Below are 20,916 nucleotides of genomic sequence, written 5' to 3'. Positions count from 1 at the left end.
AAAAAAAAAATTAAATTCATTTATGATGGACCATTAATCATGTCACCGACTTATTTATGTTTGCTCTTAAGTCAGAAATTTTTATAGTACTCGGGAAATTTTTCATGATCTCCACGAAAAAAAAAGTGTAGGAATATATATGTTTGTGCCTACATGTACCCTAAAAGGACAAAGAGGGATATTGCAAGCAAGAAAGCATGCGTGTGCGCGTCTGTGTAATTACCGATTTGTACATTATGAGGAGAGAGTTCTACATTCGTAGGGCCCCGCCACTTGTACATACGATACCATCTAGAAGACTTTTAAATCCTTGTAAGTTGCCGGCACTCTATCTCCTTGTTCAAATCCTTCCAGCCAGCATCTCTCCGCGTCCTCCTAAACTATCCTCTCTCTCTCTCTCTCTCTCTCTCTGGTACCGCACCTGGTAGAGAGTTGTTTACCGTCAACGTCATCCAGTTGATTTAGGAACCTTCAGGGCCGTTATCAGGTCAGCCGTCTCGCATCTCTCCTCCGCGGTGTACAGCTGTGGAGTCTTCAGCCTTTCGTCGTGGCTCGGCTCTCTCAATTCATCGTGGGGTGCTCTCCTCTGGACCTCCTCAATCGTATCTCTGCTTTTCTTTAGGTTGCGGCCACCGGACCTGAAGCGGGGGCATGGTCTAGCTTCTGTCTAATTCATGATGTGTACAGCTCACCAAACATTTTCTAATCCATATACTTGAAAGGGATTTTAACATCCGCCAGAAGACATTCCACATTTTTCACAGTTCTGATGTGCGGCTCCAATGACAGGTTAAGTACAGTATCGACCCCTGGATCTCTTTCACACAGCGATTCCTGCGGCTTATTCCCCGCTCAGTAGGATTCACAATGGGGTCTTCTTTCTCAGAGTTCTGTCCTTGCTTTGAAAACGGTGATCTTACCTTCACACACGACATTCTTAATGAATTCCATCTGTCATTTATCATATCTTTCTCGTTTTTTTCATTATCTACTTTAACGTTTCCACCTGTCCCCCCCCCCCCCTGTTCATCCCTACACCAGCTGTGATCGCTTTACCCTTATGCAAATTAGTTGGTCTATTCAGAATCTTGTGTCATGATAGGTTCCCATCTTTCCCTTTCAGGTTTTCAATGCATGTAACCGTTGTATGTCCAACCTCTCCTCACAGCCCAGACCCTCCCATGTGGGTAACATTCTAGCTGCAAATTTTTACTCCTTTCAGTTTGTCAATAGGCTCCTTGAAATGGATATTTCATACAAATACACCACATTCAAGTATATGTCTGGCAGACGTATCATATATCATCTCATCCATACCTTTATCAATGAACCTGAATGTCTCATATGTTTCGTCATGTTTCTTGCGTTTCTTCCAAGTGTGGCTATCAAGCAATGAAGTTCTTTATACTAATATCTCAAGATCTTTTTCGCAATCTGATTTCTCTAAACTTCCCCCACTTAAGGAATACTTGCTTCCACTGAGGTCATCCAGGTTCCTGCCCTAGCCAATTCCACGATGACATCTTGATTACCTCCTCCCCCCAATAACATCTTGACTACCCCCACGAAGCTCCACAGTAATTCACATAAAGGTTTTGTGTTGTTGGTTTTGTATCATCTGCAGACATACTAACGACCGATTTCACTCCTACAATGAATAGAAATCAAAAACATAACAGGTCCCAAGTCATAGCCTTGTGGCACTCCACTATCTGCTATCATCACCCTTCCATTTCATCATCAGACGCATCTCTCCACCTCCCAAGTGATATCATCCCGCCTTTTCATTTTTACAAATAATCCATCACACAGCATCGTATCGAATACCTCTGCAGAATTCCTATGAACAGAATCCGTCTCCCTTTCTTTAACATTTCAGTAACCCCTTCATAAATATCTATCAAGATTATAACACGGGTTTCCACCTCTATATCCAAACTATCCATCACTCAAGAATTCAATGCAATCGAGAGATTTGAATATCTGAATTACTTTCTTTGATATATACATACTATACGTACCGATCTCATCCCTTCTATACTGGAATAAATTTGCACATCACCAGTACCTCACCACAACTTCCGTTGACATCATCTTTTAATAAAGTCTTTAAAGGCTCAACAAACTCTGTCCCACAGTCTCCACATATCTATAGGGATATTCTGTATGTTCTAAGGAATCTACGTCTTATCCAGTTCCCTCAACATTATAACAATATCCTGTTCTTCAACATGAGTTCACCCCCCACACGCTGCCATCATCGCTATCAACCATCAGCCCCACCCTCCCCATCACCATCATCTACCTACCCATCACTACCAACCATCACCCCCACCCCCCTACAACCTACCTCCCGCCTCCAAACAACAGGAAACCCTATCAAGACACCAGCGTGGCCTCAGGTACCCAGATCGCCTCCTGACAAAAATATCCCCACAGCCTGACTTGTGACCGGCTGTCGTCTCCTACCACTTGGCATTTCCTCGGCGAGCAGGCGGACGGATGCGTAGCAACTGGATGATGACGATGACGGACGGACGACGATGCACGAGGAAGCGAGGCGGAGAAGGTCGCGGACGGCTAGGGGGGATGAGGGCGGAGGGGGTGAGGGGGAGGTGGTGAGGACGGCTATCGCTAGACGGCCTTGTCGGACCCCAGCAGCAGCATCGCATCTCGGCTGGTGACTTACCCGATCAGGTCGCCCAGCTCGGCACTTACGGATCCCCTCCGACTCCTCAGGAGTCGAGGGTGGGTGGCGAGGCCGTCCTCCAGCCTCCTCCGCACATCCACGGTAACGAAGGAAGTGTGGCCAGAGGCGTGCGTCAAGCAACCCAGTTCGGCAGCAGTTTGTGAGTGTGTGGCGTGCGGATGGGCGTGTGGTGGTGGTGGTGGTGGTGGGCCGCTACCCAGATGACGCCCAGGCCGCAGCAGCAGCAGCAGCAGCCGTCGCCACCCTGGTACCCCTCCCTCCGCCAACCCAGCCAGCCCCCCTCCTCACCCTGCCTCTACCCACATGATCACGCTACAATTCATCTATTTATATGTACTCTGGAGGAGAACAATATCCGAGGTAACTTATGCAACCAGTGGTGGAAGATGCCCCGGGGATGCCGCATTCTGTTGCCTGCGAGCCTAAGGGTCAAAAAATTTTTGAGACAGGTCATCCGTGCGTCACGACGGAGACTAAGCATAAAACCAGAGCAAGAATGAGCGTGATTGAAGGGGATTGACGGTAGAGCGGCCGGGGTTCTAATAGCACAATGATCAACAGTGTAATCAAGACCAACTCCAGACCCGCCACCCTCACACCCCCCCTCCCACACACACACACACACACACACACACACACACACACACACACACACTCATCATCTACCCTCGACACGCCTGCCCTTCACTACACCACCGAAAGCACCATCCACAAGCAACTGTTGGTGGGCCCTGCAAGTAGCCACAAGGTCCACGACCGTTTCTTGTCGTCGTGAGGCCGGGCTCCTGGTTATCCCCTGTGCCTCCCTGGACGACGAAACACGTGTATGATGGTATCACTGAGTGGTTCCTGCCGACGATGCCCTCACCACCCACCTGCTCCTGGAGCGAGAGTGCTTGTGGTGGGGTTGTAGAATAGGAGGGAGGGGGTTGTGGAGAATACGGTAGTGATACTAGTAGTCTTAGTGGACTTATAATGGTACCGAGGGTGGCAGTCAGTAGTCGTGGTGTTGGCAATTGCCTGAGGTGGTGGTGGTGTAACGGTGGCAAGGATGGTGGTGGAGGTGAGGGGTGGCGGTGGGCAGCGACGGGTGATGGGCGGCCGGCCAGCTGGTAGGCAGAGGTTCCTCACCCTCAGGGACAACTCCTCAAATCGCCACGACCAACCTCCAATAACACCACTACACACACATGGGGTCCTCTTCATCTTCTACAGCTCCTAACATAGAACAAGAAGGCCACTGATCTTCACCTCACCACGATAACGTCCATATAATGAGCGTGTTCAATTATGAAAGCAAAACACGACACAACCCAGACAAGCAAGACAAAAAAAGAGTGGTAAAAGCACGAGGTTTTATCGATAATATACACAGCATTACGGTCGGCCAAGGTCCTCTGTTGGTTGAGCCCCCGCTAAGCGACAGCACGAGCCGGCAGCAGCAGAGTCGACTTACGGGTCCTGGAGACCCAATAAAACACAACATTAACTTAGACTTTTTCGTTATTTGAGGGATACACTGACTCGTTCAGGACGAGTCCCTATCGTCCACTTCCTGGAGCGTTCGGCCGCGATCCTTGCTCGCTCCGTGGCCGTGAGCGAACCAGCCGGAGACAGGACGGTTCCCTGCGAGAAGGGATAACATATGCCAAGCGTCGGGTGCGGAACAGAAAACGCCAGTTGGCTGATAGTGAATAGGAAGGAACATTATTGTTGATTCTAGATTACCCTCATTACTAGACTGCACCAGGGGCGAGCAGCGACCAGCAGCCGCCCCCAAGGACCAGCAGGCCAGCTTAACACATCAGCCACGACCAGCACCCACTATGTTCCCTCCCAGAGCCATTCATTTCTACATCATGATCACTTCGTGAACAAACAGGGACAAAATGGGTTCTTCAACTGTGTTCTTCAGCAGCATATCATGACGTCCTCACCCCAGCTGGGCCCTTCGTTCCGGTGTGGAGCGACGCATAAATAAATGGATCAAAATTTGTTTCTGAGGAAAATTCAGGTCCATTACTTCTGGTGTGGTGTGGGTCGGTGTTGTGGTCTGGACGTGACTGGCCAGATCTTCCCCCAGAAGGAGGATACCAACACGCGTTGTCCTGCTCCCAGCACACGACAATGTGGCCCCAATTACACCCCGCTGCTAGGGTCAGTTTCCCCACCTTCTGGCAATGTGGATTATAGCACTTTATAGTCGGGATCTTCCGGTATTCTTTTTTTTTTTTCAGAGTTCAGACGAAGTGACTTCCGAAGACGTGCCTCTCACCTCGAGTCCCCCCACGTGGCAGTGAACTGTCGCCGTCGGTCGTCCTGCAATACGTATACAGTTATGACGCTCATGATAAACAACAGTTCAAGGACACAGCCTTGATATCTGCGGCTCGGCTCAGCTGCTGCCCTGATGCAGGAGGAAAACTAACTCCTGACGTGACGCCCGCGACGTGATAGTGGAGGGCTGCAACATGGGGGCAGGGATGACGTTCAGCGCTTGGTGGAGAGATGACGTGTAGCACGTGAGGACAGATGACGTGCAGCTTGTGTAGCGGGGATGAAATGCAAGTGTAGCGATGGATGACGTGGAACATATGTTGCAGGGATGACGTGCATCACGTGCAGAAGGGATCACTTCCATCACAGACTGTACCAGCACGAACACCAGACACGTGCAGGAGGAACCCCAAGCATGTACATGGTACTCCCAGCGTCCAGCCCGGGCCGCTGTCATGCAGTCTCAGCCAAGGGCCTCAGGCGTGCCACACAGCTGGGCGTCGGGCGGCTGGGTGGGCGTGGAAGGCCTCAGGGCAGGCACGGGTGCTGTGGGGATCCTCCGGGGTGGGGGCACGGGCGTACACCGCCTGCCGGCAGCTCCGGTATAATTTCACCCTACATTAAGGTGCCATCGTTAGCGGGAGGCACGTGTGTATGTGTGTGTGTGTGTGTGTGTGTGTGTGTGTGTGTCGCGAGGCCGTATCCTGCCCATCAGGGGGAGGAGGTCGGGCGGACACCGCCAGCAGCCGCTGGAACCGTCCACTGGTCATCTGACGTTCCAGGCTCACTCAGACGGGGGAGAGGGGGTACGCAGAGAGGGCGCACCCAACGTGCACGCACACACGCGCGTGCATCCATCTCCTCCATCACACGTCGCCTATGCGTATTTCATGATATTACGTGAATAAACACACACACACACACACACACACACACACACACACACACACACACACACACACACATCCACTTACACACCGTCATCACTAACACAACCACCAAAACAACCACTACACCACCACCACACTAGGACAACAACCATGAGGGGTGAGCACTGTACCTTTGGTAATGTTGTGTTTCTCTCGCTCTTTCTCCCAGGAAGCGAAGGACGCCCTCAGGGCCTCCGTCATCTTCTTGGTGGTGCCCGGGGTCAGGGGCGGCACCGGCGCCGGCAGATCTGTCGTGACACAAGGGTAATGAGGTCAGTAAGGGGTCAAGCACAGGTTAGTACAGGTCAGACACCTAGCTCAGGTAAGTAATGGCTTAACCCTGGTCGACATTCGTCCATTTGCTTAGCCACGCTCAGGTCAAGCTCAGGTCAGAACGTGTCTTGCTCAGGTCACAAAGCTAAGGTAAGTTCAGCTAACTATAGGTCACACAGCCTACCTGAGGGTCATGTAGTCTAATCTTGTCAACATAAATTACATGATTAAACAATGGTATATAAACTTCAAATCACTAATATTAAATTTCCAATCCTTAATCACCTAAAGAACGGCTAACAAATGAAAAAATATCAAAAAAAGGTCAAAAGAGGTTAGGTTAGATTTAAACGTCTACGTCAGGGTATAACCTTGATATCCCTTATCAAAATACAGTTATTGGTTATTCATCTTTATACAATAAAAAAATGATCAGGAGAGGCGCCATCTTGATGCAACCCAAACAACAGACCTTAACCCGTTCCCAACCCTGAGAAGTTGACCTTAACCCCCGAGTCCCGAGCCTTCGAAGTCGATCCACCTTAGCTCCCGTCACACACACACTCATAATTCACAACCCACAGAAGAGAAATACAACCCAAAGACAACACACACAACCTGATCCTTCGTCTTCACACGAGCCAAAACCGTTAGGGCCCCCTAAACCTCACCCACCCCCATCCAACTCCAACCCGTCCGTAGAAGGGGGATGGGGGTGGGGGGTCAAGTCCTGACTCTTAGGGGGGGGGAGGCCAAACCCCACAACCCCTCTCCCCATCTACCCAAGAAAGGGAAAGGTAATTCTGGACACGTGGGGGAGGAGGGAGGGAGAGGGGGAAGAGAGGCATCTGCTACTGGACAAAGGTATGGAATTAACAGATACATAACGGATGACTCTCTAAAGAGGTTACCACGACGGGCATGACGGCGCGTGGAAACTACCTCCTACATCGCGAAGATGGTTTGATTACTTCAAAAACCACAAATTAATAAAATATGTCAATACCAATCAAGATGGTGATCAATAAGGAGGATGAATAGATAACCCACTCCAGGTCATGAACTATAGACACAACAGACCTGCCGGCAGACAATAACGGCACCAACAGGGAAAAAACGGTGACAAGAGGGGTTGATGACTCGGATGGAGCAACGGTCGCACATAAAACAGAGGGGAAACAAGGCCGTAGGGGAAACAGAAGACGAAACCTGACCACGTGTCGTCCCCTCGGGACGCCAAGCCGGAACTTTCACATGTCCCAGGACACACACACACACACACGCACACACCGTCTTTCTCCTCCTCCCACTAAAGACGTAAGGATTTTGCCATGACGACACATCAGCTTCATGTGTGTGTGTTGGACGACAGCCTACGACACGCTACCGTCATCTCTGTACTGTACGACAGACAACCTCACGACACGCCAGCGTCTCGTCTTGCGTGACCAACAACGACCCCTTGACACACACACACACACAAACGCGCGCGCGTGTTCGACGAGGATCTTCGAATATTTGGTTTCGATGGAAAATGCAGAAAGAATAGACGAAATGCGTTTTGCTCGTCCACCCCCACCCCCTGATGTGGGGTTCATCCATCTGCACTCGCCTGGTGAGGGGGGTTCACACGCTTCCACCCGCCTGGTGTATGTGGAGGCAACAAGTGACCTTGGCCAAGGGGGAGCTACAGGGGAACTGAGGAAATGAACGAGATGCAACAAATGTTGGAAACAGAGGAGAAAAAGGAGGGAAAACGAGGAAAAAAAAAAACGAATACATTAAAGTGGAACAAGAACAAAGAGTTACGATATCGAACGGCAAGAATCGGGAAAGAAACTGATATGAAAAGATAACGAAAGATAAAAAGAGAAGCGAAACAGAAGAGAGTCCATCTCTGAGAACGCGCCCCCACGTCATGTCTGAGCCCAAACACTCGCGTGACACGTACCCAGTCGCTGCACGTCAGAAATGCTCGTCCCTGGAAGATATATGACAAATGTGGAAGCTGGGGCGGCAACCGACGAGAGAGAGAGAGAGAGAGAGAGAGAGAGAGAGAGAGAGAGAGAGAGAGAGAGAGAGAGAGAGAGAGAGAATCACCGACCCACAAATGGGCCAGGGTTTCAAAACTGAGGTAAAAACGGCGGTCCGAGGAAAACGGGCTATCGGTTGTAATCTGACCCAGAGCGCTATCACGGAGTGCCAGGGTCGGGGCGCTATCGTGGGGTGCCACTGCTGGGGCGCTATCATGGTGTACCATGGCTGGGGAGCTATCATGGACTGCCAAGGTCGGAGCGCTGTCATGGGATTTAAAGGCACTACAATGATGGCAGCGCGCTCATGAAGAGCCAGGGTGAGGACATGGTCATGGGGGTGCCAGGGACGGGGCGCTATCGTGGGGGTGCCAGGGACGGGGAGATATCGTGGGGGTGCCAGGGACGGGGAGATATCATGAGGGTGCCAGCGACGGGGTGCTATCATGTCAGAGACGGCCAAGCCGAGCCAAGAGTGGCACCGTCACGGGTGGCACCAGGGTGCCGGATGCTGGGTGGCGCGCGCCGCCACCCGACACCCAGCACATGCCACCCTCTCCTTCCCCCATCCCCCCAAACCCAAGCTACCAACCCTGCCCCCCAACCCCACGCCTGTCCTACCCCACGCTCCGTCCTGGTGCCCCACTCCCTGTCCTCCTTCCACTCTCACATGACTACTCTCCAACATTCTCATTTGATCCTCCCAACCATCCCTCACTCCCCACTCCCACTCTCCTTTTATGCCTCCCCCCCACCCCCGCCTCTCACCCTCACTCCCATAAAAGCAAAAGAACAAAACAAAAAAACATTCACACAGAGAAGGTATAATGTCGACCAACGCTTCAGATCCACACAAAAAAATGTTCCACTCACGTCCACGACAATACAGTCACTCCAGACCGGCCGTGTGTAATGTATGTTATGTGTATGTGGGATTTGATAACAAATAGCATGATAGTGCTCCAGTATCTGGCTAGGAAGTGCCATCCAGATCACAGCTGCGACATCTCGTCCAAATTCAGACCAGTAAACAGGAGGCAGTGGATTCTGTGCTCATAAAAGCATGAAAATGAACTCTACATTACGACAAAGAGGGAAGTGGACTCTACATTACGAGGAGGACTCTGCACTGATACAAGGAAAGGATTGGTTATTGTTTTAATACAAGACTGGGATTTGGGCTTCTGATTTAAGACAGGGAGGGAATCAGCCTCTTGTGTCAAGACAACTTCTCCCACGTCGAGTTCTTCACATGCAAGTCGTTCATGTATTTCTGTAAACCAAGGGCACAAACACAGATAGTCGTTGGAAGATCTAATCCACCAGTCACCAGTTCTAGAGAAAGAAATTTACTCACTGTAAACAAGAGACGTTTTAGAAAACTGCCAAAAACTTGAGTGTGTGTGGATGTAACGGCTACCCTCTGCAACGGAGGAAGAGGCCCTTTCTCCTCGAAGAACAACCTCGAGTCAAAGGGGCAGACATTAGGGATAAGGAGGTGATTTAAGTGCAAGGATTACCACCACTGTCTCACTTTTCACCCCACTCTCACCGGACTATCTCCCTCTCACCCCAACTCTCCCACGCTCATACCCAACCCTCTCCCCTCGCCCTTCTCTGCACCTTAGCTCTCCCACCACATAATTTTGCCCATAGCCATGTTCATACCAGGCACTTGTGGCCAACAATATTATATATATATATATATATATATATATTTTTTTTTTTTTTTTTTTTATACTTTGTCGCTGTCTCCCGCGTTTGCGAGGTAGCGCAAGGAAACAGACGAAAGAAATGGCCCAACCCCCCCCATACACATGTACATACACACGTCCACACACGCAAATATACATACCTACACAGCTTTCCATGGTTTACCCCAGACGCTTCACATGCCTTGATTCAATCCACTGACAGCACGTCAACCCCTGTATACCACATCGCTCCAATTCACTCTATTCCTTGCCCTCCTTTCACCCTCCTGCATGTTCAGGCCCCGATCACACAAAATCCTTTTCACTCCATCTTTCCACCTCCAATTTGGTCTCCCTCTTCTCCTCGTTCCCTCCACCTCCGACACATATATCCTCTTGGTCAATCTTTCCTCACTCATTCTCTCCATGTGCCCAAACCATTTCAAAACACCCTCTTCTGCTCTCTCAACCACGCTCTTTTTATTTCCACACATCTCTCTTACCCTTACGTTACTTACTCGATCAAACCACCTCACACCACACATTGTCCTCAAACATCTCATTTCCAGCACATCCATCCTCCTACGCACAACTCTATCCATAGCCCACGCCTCGCAACCATACAACATTGTTGGAACTACTATTCCTTCAAACATACCCATTTTTGCTTTCCGGGATAATGTTCTCGACTTCCACACATTTTTCAAGGCTCCCAAAATTTTCGCCCCCTCCCCCACCCTATGATCCACTTCCGCTTCCATGGTTCCATCCGCTGACAGATCCACTCCCAGATATCTAAAACACTTCACTTCCTCCAGCCTCTCACCATTCAAACTCACCTCCCAATTGACTTGACCCTCAACCCTACTGTACCTAATAACCTTGCTCTTATTGACATTTACTCTTAACTTTCTTCTTCCACACACTTTACCAAACTCCGTCACCAGCTTCTGCAGTTTCTCACATGAATCCGCCACCAGCGCTGTATCATCAGCGAACAACAACTGACTCACTTCCCAAGCTCTCTCATCCCCAACAGACTTCATACTTGCCCCTCTTTCCAAAACTCTTGCATTTACCTCCCTAACAACCCCATCCATAAACAAATTAAACAACCATGGAGACATCACACACCCCTGCCGCAAACCTACATTCACTGAGAACCAATCACTTTCCTCTCTTCCTACACGTACACATGCCTTACATCCTCGATAAAAACTTTTCACTGCTTCTAACAACTTTCCTCCCACACCATATATTCTTAATACCTTCCACAGAGCATCTCTATCAACTCTATCATATGCCTTCTCCAGATCCATAAATGCTACATACAAATCCATTTGCTTTTCTAAGTATTTCTCACATACATTCTTCAAAGCAAACACCTGATCCACACATCCTCTACCACTTCTGAAACCACACTGCTCTTCCCCAATCTGATGCTCTGTACATGCCTTCACCCTCTCAATCAATACCCTCCCATATAATTTACCATATATATATATATATATATATATATATATATATATATATATATATATATCCCTGGGAACAGGCAAGAAAGAATACTGCCCGCGTACTCCCTTCGTGTCGTAGGAGACTAAGAGGGAAGGGAGCGGGGAGACCTGAAAATCCCCCCTTCCAAAATACCTTTCCAACAGAACAGAGAAAGGAGCCAGGTGAAGATTTCCCTCTCTAAGGCTCAACCATCTGTTCTTGACGCTGCCTCACTCACGCAGGAAATGGCGCGTATGTATGAAAAAATCTTAATAATATATATATATATATATATATATATATATATATATATATATATATATATATATATAGGTTGTAAAGTATGAGAAGGTGTCATGGTATAAGACACGGTGCCATAATCTAAAACGGGGTTGATAATACAAGACAGAGTGTCATCACATACGCCACGATGCCATAAGCATAATACAGGGTGACATAATACAAGGTAAACAGCGATAACACCACTCGAACTGTCATTACGTATGGTAGGAAGCCATTTATATGACAGCGTGCCAAAACATGACAGGGAACCATAAGATATGACAACGTGCTGAAATATCAAATAGGACGCCAAAATGATAATAATAATAATAAGGTAACAGTAATACCAACGTTGATATTGAAACAATAATAATAATAATAATAATAATAATAATAATAATAATAATAATAAATAATCATAATAGTATAACTGCCATGAGAGTACATAAGCCAGTAAACACATCACAATAACCACAACACCGCGTGACTATCACCAGCACAGCAGGACGTAAACATCAATACCACGTTCAATAACCAATGTCCAACACTCAGAGAAGCAAAGCACCATGGGTAAGCGATACAATTTCCTCCTTCCATGCAGGCAGCGAACGGGGCATACCACAGTCTTCCCCCACGACGGAGCAACAGTTCCCATGACGCCCCCTCCCCCATCAGACACACAACAGGAGGCGCGGTGCCCCTCAGCTGCTCCCCCTTGTACAGGTCCACGCAACAGGTCACGGGTCAGTAAGGTCTAACCTGTTGCCGGCGACCCGCGCGCCGCCACATGCACGCCCGCCACCCGCGGCCGCCGCCAACACGCGCGTGGGAACGCGCCTCCCTCACAGGCGGGGAGGGAGGGTGGAAGGGAAGGGTTCAGTGTGTGTGTTTGTGCCGTTGGAACTGTTGCAAGATGTTTCCCATCTTTGTGCATCACCAACAGCCCCATACTAGTTCTACCACTATATATATATATATATATATATATATATATATATATATATATATATATATATATATATATATATATGTATATTTTCTTTTTTTTTTATATATATATATATATATATATATATATACACGCAGTAATATATTATGGCTTCTTGTCATACTTTATGACGTATATTTTTGCCCCTTTATACTACATTATACAAATCTATATAAAGGAATTCAAACAGCAAGGGCCCACTGGGGCCTTACAAGGCTGTCTGTAATGGGGGAAGAGATCAGAAACTCTTACACTGATGTGGTTAGAACATGAAGACATACAGATGTTTCGAAGACAAAAGAAAATAAAATGGTAAAGCTTTTATGAATCTAAAGAGGCGTAAAACAATGTCATTCGTGGATCTGAAGCGAATCATGTATCAAGTCTACACTTCAAACGTCTCTATGGTACTACTCTCAACCACGTAGATTGGCAAAGTCAATTCTACATGTCAACAACCGCGCTGAAATAATAGTACTTACCCTCATCCGAGGCAGAACGGTAATCCCAGCGTTTATATCCATTACGACGAGGGAACTCAGACCAATCTATCCTTAAGCAGCTCGGTAGATCGAGATGACTGTAGCCTTTGTTGGTTTTGAATACCTGTATTAGATCACCTCTTAACCCTCTCTTCTCTAAAGAAAATCGAGCAGTTGAGTTGGTTTTTATTGGATTTGTTTCTCAGTCCAGGAATCGTCTTTGTGGCTCGCCTCGGTCTTCCCTCCATCCTAACTATATCGCTCTTTCAACCCGGGTGACCAAAACTGAGCACAAACAATATTCTTACTGTGGACCTCAATGAGAATAATATCCCTGGACTTCAAATCGATGACCCTAACTGTAAATCCAAGAATTTTGTTCGCCCCCCCTCAATCCCGTTCCTGTGAACTGCTTACTTGGCATTAGGTCACCAGATATTGTTACACTCGAGACTTTTTCCTCATTTGCGCCATGCAGTTCAGCAGGGTTCATACCGCGCCTCGTATTTGATTATTCCCCGCCGATGTGTAAAAGTTTCCCCCATTATCGAATATGTCTGGACCTCTCCCCCTCGAGTGAGGGGCTCCAGCGAACCAGCGGGTATACACATGCGAGGGGTCGAGGACGAGGCCCCCCCGCAGGTACACATGTGTACCACAATGACCCGTGCAGAGGGAAACACCGCAACTTACCCCTTGTTTCCCAGCATGTTTGCCACCTTGTGATGACGTACTGAGAACGTGGTTCCCACACCTTTTACTAAAATATATAAATAACTTGAAACTTATGATATAAAATATGTAGATAAAATGATATAAATAAAAGAATACATTACATTACAATAGTAATTAACACATTCTAAACGCGTGTGACACCGAATTTTCCTCTGAACGACCGTTGACACGATGGATCTTCCACGACGATTTACAAAATGCTCGCAAGAATCACCCTCGAGAACCTCGAGTTTCTAAAACCCAAAGAAAAAAAAACGAACGTACGGATGAATGATCGGAACGCGACGCCTGTGTGGCTTTATGTGCGTGTTCGCATCCTGTGGAAAACTCCTTGTTTTGAGTCTATGGTAAAAGCCACAACCATTCATATAACCTGGAGTGTCCATATCGACTGCGCTCCAGCATCGACGGACACACCAGACACTGACGTGTGACCAGGACTGATGGATTTAGAGGGCAGGCGGGGAAGACCTGAGTGCTGGGTGTGTGCGTGCGTGTGGGTAAGGGTGAACACGTCCGCCTTGGGAACGGGCGACACATGTGAACGCGGCCGGTGAGGGACAGAGCCAGGTTTCCCATGGGAAGGAACTACATTTCTTGGAATCTGATACGACGTTCCTTGGAATGTATTCCACCCTTTAGAACTTCCTCTCCCTCCCTAATGTCGCCAGGAACAGCTGTCCTCCCCTGGTAGAGAGGCCGCGGAAAAACAAAAAGGTGTTCATTGTTATGAGCCACAAGGAAGTGTACGTACATAGCTATTTTACAAGATCCGAACATTTTTTTTTAAGTTACAAACGCGAGTTACAGAGTATTTTACAACGCCTTCCACGGCACCACGATTTTCAGCCTTAATTAAACACACGTGTGGAAGCAGCAGCATCTTAGGCCATAAACACAAGTGAGGGAAGACTGTGACCAAAAGGGGGGGGGGAGGATGAGTGGGGCCGTGTTGGTGACACGACCAGGTCAGCTGGCCGGCACCTGTGGCCCGACCCGTCCTGGGTGACGACCACTCCACACCCTCACACACACATCAGTGTCAGGTAGGTAGAGGGGGAAGAGGGGAGGAGGAAGTGAGAGAGAGAGAGAGAGAGAGAGAGAGAGAGAGAGAGAGAGAGAGAGAGAGAGAGAGAGAGAGAGAGAGAGAGAGAGAGAGGCCAAAGACAGACATACTTGAGACGGCAATAAGACAGACACCGACAGAACGAGCCTGGCTGGTGTTGCCACTACATTCTCTGTATTGCCATTATCGACACTACTACTACTATTGGCCCCAGATTACTCGTCCCCAGCGAGAACTCTGGCTCGAAAGCTCAAGTAGTGGTTACGCTGGTGAGGAATAACTGAACACAATAGGAACTCCCAAAACTAATCCCTCTACTAATAATACTACTGCCACTACTACTACTACTACCATTACTACTACTGTTACTACTAATGATGATAATAATAATAATGAAAATAATGATAATGATAATAACAGATTATAAGTCTATATCAAAACTTGGTAAATAAGTCTCAATTCCACTGAAGGTTTCTTGTACCAATTCCCTCATAACTAATTAATCTTCCCATCAATACAACACTTCAGTACACATCATACACTTGAACATATAATCACAATCACGACATCCAATCCCTTACACTCACAATCACGACATCCAATCCCTTACACTCTCACAATCACGACATCCAATCCCTTACACTCTGCTCCAGCTCCCCAATCATATCAATCGTGGGTGATCGCCAGTCCCTAAAGGAGAGGTTGGGGGGGTGGGGGGAGAGGTTAGGCCCAGCGCTGGCTGGCGTGGTAATTCACTTGATGGACAACAATTAGGTTCCAGTTCCTGCCTGCCGCCCTTACGTCAGCGTGGCTCGACCTGCAGTTACGACAGAACAGTGAGTGACACAGACGTGGGCAGTCTGTGTGAGGTCGAGGCCATTACCACCTCACATGGTGAGGCTGTAGGCCTACGCAGGGCCTGAAGGCAACCCACACCCACTACTCTCTCCACCAATCACGTCCTGAGCCATCTATCGGTGTCTGTTGTCCCAGACTTAATTTGCCTTTCGCAAAATTCGGCGCCCAGTGGAGGGGAAACCGTGGCTTTCGCATGAGACACAAGAAACCCCCAGGGGTACCTGTGAGATGCCCCTACTCTTCAGAGCACTGCTGGACCTGTGGGGTGCCGTACCCTTCCTCCTCTGTGCACTGCTGGGCACGAGGGAGCGCCGTGCCCCTTCTCCACCTGAGCATTGCTCAGGGACAAGACCATCCCTACCAGCGGCGACATGACCGCCGGTCATCAGCCAAACCTGTGGCAAAAAGCGTCACGAACACAAAGTATCCAATCCTTTAACTTCCGCGATGTAGTTCAAGGAAAGTCTCTCTTAAGAGCCGCGTAAATGAATAATAAGAATGACATTTTTGACCATGGCGAAGCTCGAACCCCTGCTTTAAATGTAAAATACCGTACAGTAAGTGGCCATGAAAATAAAACACCTTCCTGTTGTATTTATAAATACTAACGAGACTCTAGAACGGAGCAACGAAGAGACAGCCGCCGAAGGTCCAGGGCTGTAGCGTCCCAGACTCGCAAGAACGACCAGACACACAGACAGTCTGTAGCTGTGGTGGCTCAAAAGACCCACACGGCAAGGCTGTGGCGACCCAGACCTGCATGAGAAGCGGGTTTACTAATTATCCAAGTTGGTGTACCAGCACTGCCACTTGGCAGATTCCCCAACAGCATATCATTAACCAGGTCCTGAGGATGATTGCCGGAATATAAACATAATTGTGGCCTGCGATGCAACAAGGGATAGTTAAGCTGGCGTTTTACAACCTCACTCGGAACCTTCCCTTGGCGAAACGCCTCAAAAACCGACTTGGGGAGGTCCTCTCCCGGGCAGCAAGGTTGACCTGCGAACTCCCGCCATTTTCTTCCACACTGGGTCCCTCCTGGGAAGTGATGGTTGGAGCTGGGGGAGGGGAGGGGGGGGGGGGGACAAGACGCGCGGGAGAATGGCCGATGAAAGATACATGAAGGGGGGGGGGGGGGGGAAGGGAAGGAAAGGTTGGTGTGAAAGGGTGAAAAGAGCACCACGAGGGGAACATCTTGAGCTCTCCTTCCCGCGGTGCACCTGGTCCTCTGGAGACGAGTGAGGCGAGAGTCCTACATGTAGGCTGAGGCAAGACGGTATTGATTTTTATTTCTTGTAAAACGTCGGGTGTTCTGGGTGCAGCGGAAGGTGCTGCAACCACCCAGGGACGCGGTGGCGGCGGTGAAGGGTGGCATCGGAGGCGATGGCGCAGGCGGGGCGCTAAGCCAAGGTTCGTTACTTCGTTAGCATTTGAGGAAGAGATGGGCGGTGCCTCCCTGTGTGCGCGACCTTCGCTTGACAGACATTTCCTTTTTATACCAGTGTCCGCATAATGGCCAATCGGCTACTGTTCTCCATTTTTAATGTTATCGAGGATCACCCTCCACTGGGCCTCTCCCGTGTTGGCCGCTTTCATCCCCGTCGCCACCATACGGTAGGCACCTCCCCCGTCAGGGCGTTCCTCTGTGTGTAACAGGCGGTCTAGCCCTTGAAGGAGGGCGCCAGGGAGCAGGAGTGGGGGGCCTACAGAGTGGAGAGAGGGGGGAATGGATCACCTAGCTTACGCAAGGCTCGGCTGTTAGTTCAGGTGACTCACCAGCCCCCACCTCCCTCGCCTCACTGGATCACCTTCGCCACCAGTCTCGCTACAACCTGGAACATGAGTTTTTATGAGTGTGGACGGTGAGGTGTGTTAGCGGCCGGCACACTGGCTGTATGAGGGAAGCTGGCGTGACGGTCTCCGAAACTGGTTTATTCTGATCGATGAGCGGCCAAGACGAAAGGTTTGATGTCCCCCCCACCACCACCACACCACCACGGAGAAGCATTAGAGATCTACCGCTCAGAGTTGGTGGACATCTGAGGCTGAACGCTGCGCACCCACTAAGGGGGGTAGGGGTTTGGGGAGCCATCTGGTGGTGCGTTTCTTGAACTTGAGGTCCAAACGTTCTGACGCCTCTCTTCCGTCACGGGGACGAGGGGCGACGCAAGCGCCGCTCTGCCGGCAGGGTCTGCCAGCGACTCGCCGGAAACAACAAGTAACCAGTTGAACCCGAAGCAAAAAGCTATCAACCCTCGGAGCACGTAGGGTCGATGTGTGGCTCGTTTTTCACTTGATAACTGGTCATGAGGAAGATGGGTCCTGAGACGTATAACCGCAGGAACACTTTCCGGCAAGGCCAGAGGCGACTCCTCATTAACCGCTTGTTCCTGACGGCCGCCACGGCGCAGCGGACCTGTGACGCAGACCGTACACCACGGGACCCCGTAACGCGCCCTGTAAACCCCGGGCCCCCGTGACGCGGCCTGCACACCCCAAGGCGACCTGTGCACCCTAAAGCCATCTCTGTCGCGGCTCGTACAGTCTGGGGCTCCAGTGACGCGGGCTTGTACATCCCGTGCCCCCATTACGTGTACACCCTCACGACGAGGCCCATGCTCCCATGAAGCGATCTGTAAACCCAAGGGGCCCCTGTGACGTGAGCAGTATACCCCAGGGCCCCTGTGACGAACTGTAAACCCAGGGCTCCTGTGACGCGAGCTGTACACCCCAGGGCCCCCTGTGACGTGAGCTGTCACTCCAGGGCCCCTGTGACGCAGGCTATACACCTAAGGAGATCTGTGACGTGACCTGTACACCCTTGGGAGCCACCGTGATGCGACCTGTACACCAATACCTCATGCTCCAGCACAGACGACAAACCCAACAAAGAACATGATGTTATCTAAGATCTCGCTCTCTTTTTTCCTCCCCCGTCACTAGATTACCTGAGATGATAGTTAGAATATACACACTGTTATCTTTCTCGGTTGGATGGGCCCTAATGAAGGCATGCAGGGAAAACTGGAAAGCCTGGAAGGAGGTCTGGAAGCGGGTGTCTCCTCCAAACACTCTTTATGGAAGAGAAACTATATCTTACCTCGAAAGTTATCTTACCCTTGAGGGAGACGAATGATTTATTTTCCTTTTCTTAATTCTATATCTAAATTACTATCGATGATGGACGATACAGGATAACAGGACATAGATGATGCTCAAGATCATGGTCGAACGGGAAGGTGAAAAGTGCTGGCTGGCTCGCATGCGTGCTATAACAATATCAAACAAAGTAAATGATTTCATGGTCAGTTTTGCTGGTGACGTTAGCGGAGACCCAAGGCTTCGAACTGGAGAACAGCGCATCGGGTGATAAGGTCAACGATGCCAGCAGGAGTACGGGACATGAGGTCATCGAAGTTCAGCAAGGACACAAGGCGCAGGGGATGAAGCCACCGCCGTCAGCAGCAGCGTAGTGCATGGAACACGACGTCATCTACGTCAGAAGGAGCACAGCGCACGGAGCATGAGCTCCCCAACACCAGCAGGAGCATAGCGCATGGGGCTCGCAATCGACAGCGTCGCACGAATAACACAGGACGCCATCGTCGCCAACGGGAGGTTTGCACATGTGTCCTTAAGATCCTAAAGTACGTTTCCAAGGTCTCTCTCTTACCCCAGCAGCACGATCTCCGACCTGGCTGTCCTCGTTAGCACCTGATACATTAGACCGTTCGTGGCGGCAACCCGCAGAACCACAATGCAGGTGATCATGCGTATTTCGTGGGACCTTAAGTTCCCTTCCGACACCTTCAAACCACCGGTGTATAATGAATCGTGTTTTTGTTAGTATAATGTTGAGGACCTGGACCCGGATGTTGATAAAGCTGCCTCGCTTCATGGTCACCACAACTGTGCTTTTCACTGCATTAAGTATGGACTCACCGCTGGTGCCCTTCGGTCCAACAAAGGATCATTTCTAGTAGAGTTCAGAGACTGGGTTCTCTGGTTTCGCTGTTCATACGACCATCTTACGTAATCGCTGGAGACTGCATGATTTATCTTCAGTGTTTCACAGTAAACGTAAATCTTTTGACTAAATAACTGTGAGAAGCCGATGATAAACGGACGTTAAGTGCCCCAACTGTTTCGCTGTCTGCACGGGTCAGCGTCAGTCCAAAGGGTCGGAGCTGTGTCGATTGTTTCGAAACGCTGTACTGTTAAGAGTGTCCGGGGTTATGATTTACTACAAAAACTATGAGGAAAAGTGTTATCCTTTTCCCTATGAGAAGTGACCCTGATCGGTACCGTCGTGGTGAAGCAGGGAATGAGAATTTTCGAACTGTGTGTTCGAAACCAGGGAAGATATTTCGCGACGTCCGCCGTGAGAGCATTTGGGTGTATCTCGTTTCCAAAACAAACTGTCTGGGTTAATATATCCTTCAGGTCGCAATCTGCTCAATGAAAACTGATTCATGTTGGTTCCTCAGTCATCTTACAGGCATTTCTTAACGATCATTAGTGAGGCAACACCTTGCTTCACGTCGCGACCCCATGATTCATCACCATCTGTGAAAGCAGTATCAGGGGCAGGACGACGACGCACGAGGGATGAGAACGACGTATTGCGCGTGATGATGACGTATTTGGGGGCATGAAAACGACGTACGGGACTACTATGAGGAAGACGCTGAGACGAGTACCAGGCTGGGGTACAACGCTAAACCTAGTACCAGTCTCATCACCTGTGCCACACCGATGAACCTCCGTCCATTAACACATCTCGTATCTTGATTACATGCACTACTGGGGCTCTTCCCTGGCCACCACCCCAGCACTGAACTAGCCTTGGTGAAGCAACCCAACACCTTCCAGTACTTGACAAGTAAATTATAACATATATCTTCCTTGTAGGTCGTGGTTAGAGGAGTCTGGATGTCCGCACCGTCCCCAGCGGGTTATGTGTCACACTAAGTCGATACTATTAATGTCTTCCTTAAGTTTCCCACCTGGCCAACAGCGGCTGCCTCATGGGAAGGTGTTAGTACGGAAGGGCTTCCCAGTCCGGAGAGGAGAGGTGCTTGAACGGTAC

At 49.5% G+C, this 20,916-nt stretch overlaps 1 protein-coding gene across 10 annotated transcripts in view; it reads right to left on the bottom strand.

Annotated features, from left to right (window-relative positions):
* The window catches only part of LOC139747680 (transforming protein p54/c-ets-1-like), a 268,848-nt gene that overhangs the window by 61,099 nt on the left and 186,833 nt on the right, over window positions 1-20,916 (bottom strand). For all 10 annotated transcript variants that reach the window (XM_071660266.1, XM_071660265.1, XM_071660263.1 and 7 more), the window contains one exon: window positions 6,048-6,164. In XM_071660266.1, the coding sequence (XP_071516367.1) occupies window positions 6,048-6,164 (117 nt within the window). The remainder of the gene's footprint in view (window positions 1-6,047; window positions 6,165-20,916) is intronic.

The sequence above is a fragment of the Panulirus ornatus genome, chromosome 69 (assembly GCF_036320965.1).
Source record: "Panulirus ornatus isolate Po-2019 chromosome 69, ASM3632096v1, whole genome shotgun sequence".
NCBI classification, from domain to species: Eukaryota; Metazoa; Arthropoda; class Malacostraca; order Decapoda; family Palinuridae; genus Panulirus; species Panulirus ornatus.
The sequence above is the reverse complement of the archived record's forward strand: the minus strand, read 5'-3'. Positions and strand labels throughout refer to the sequence as shown.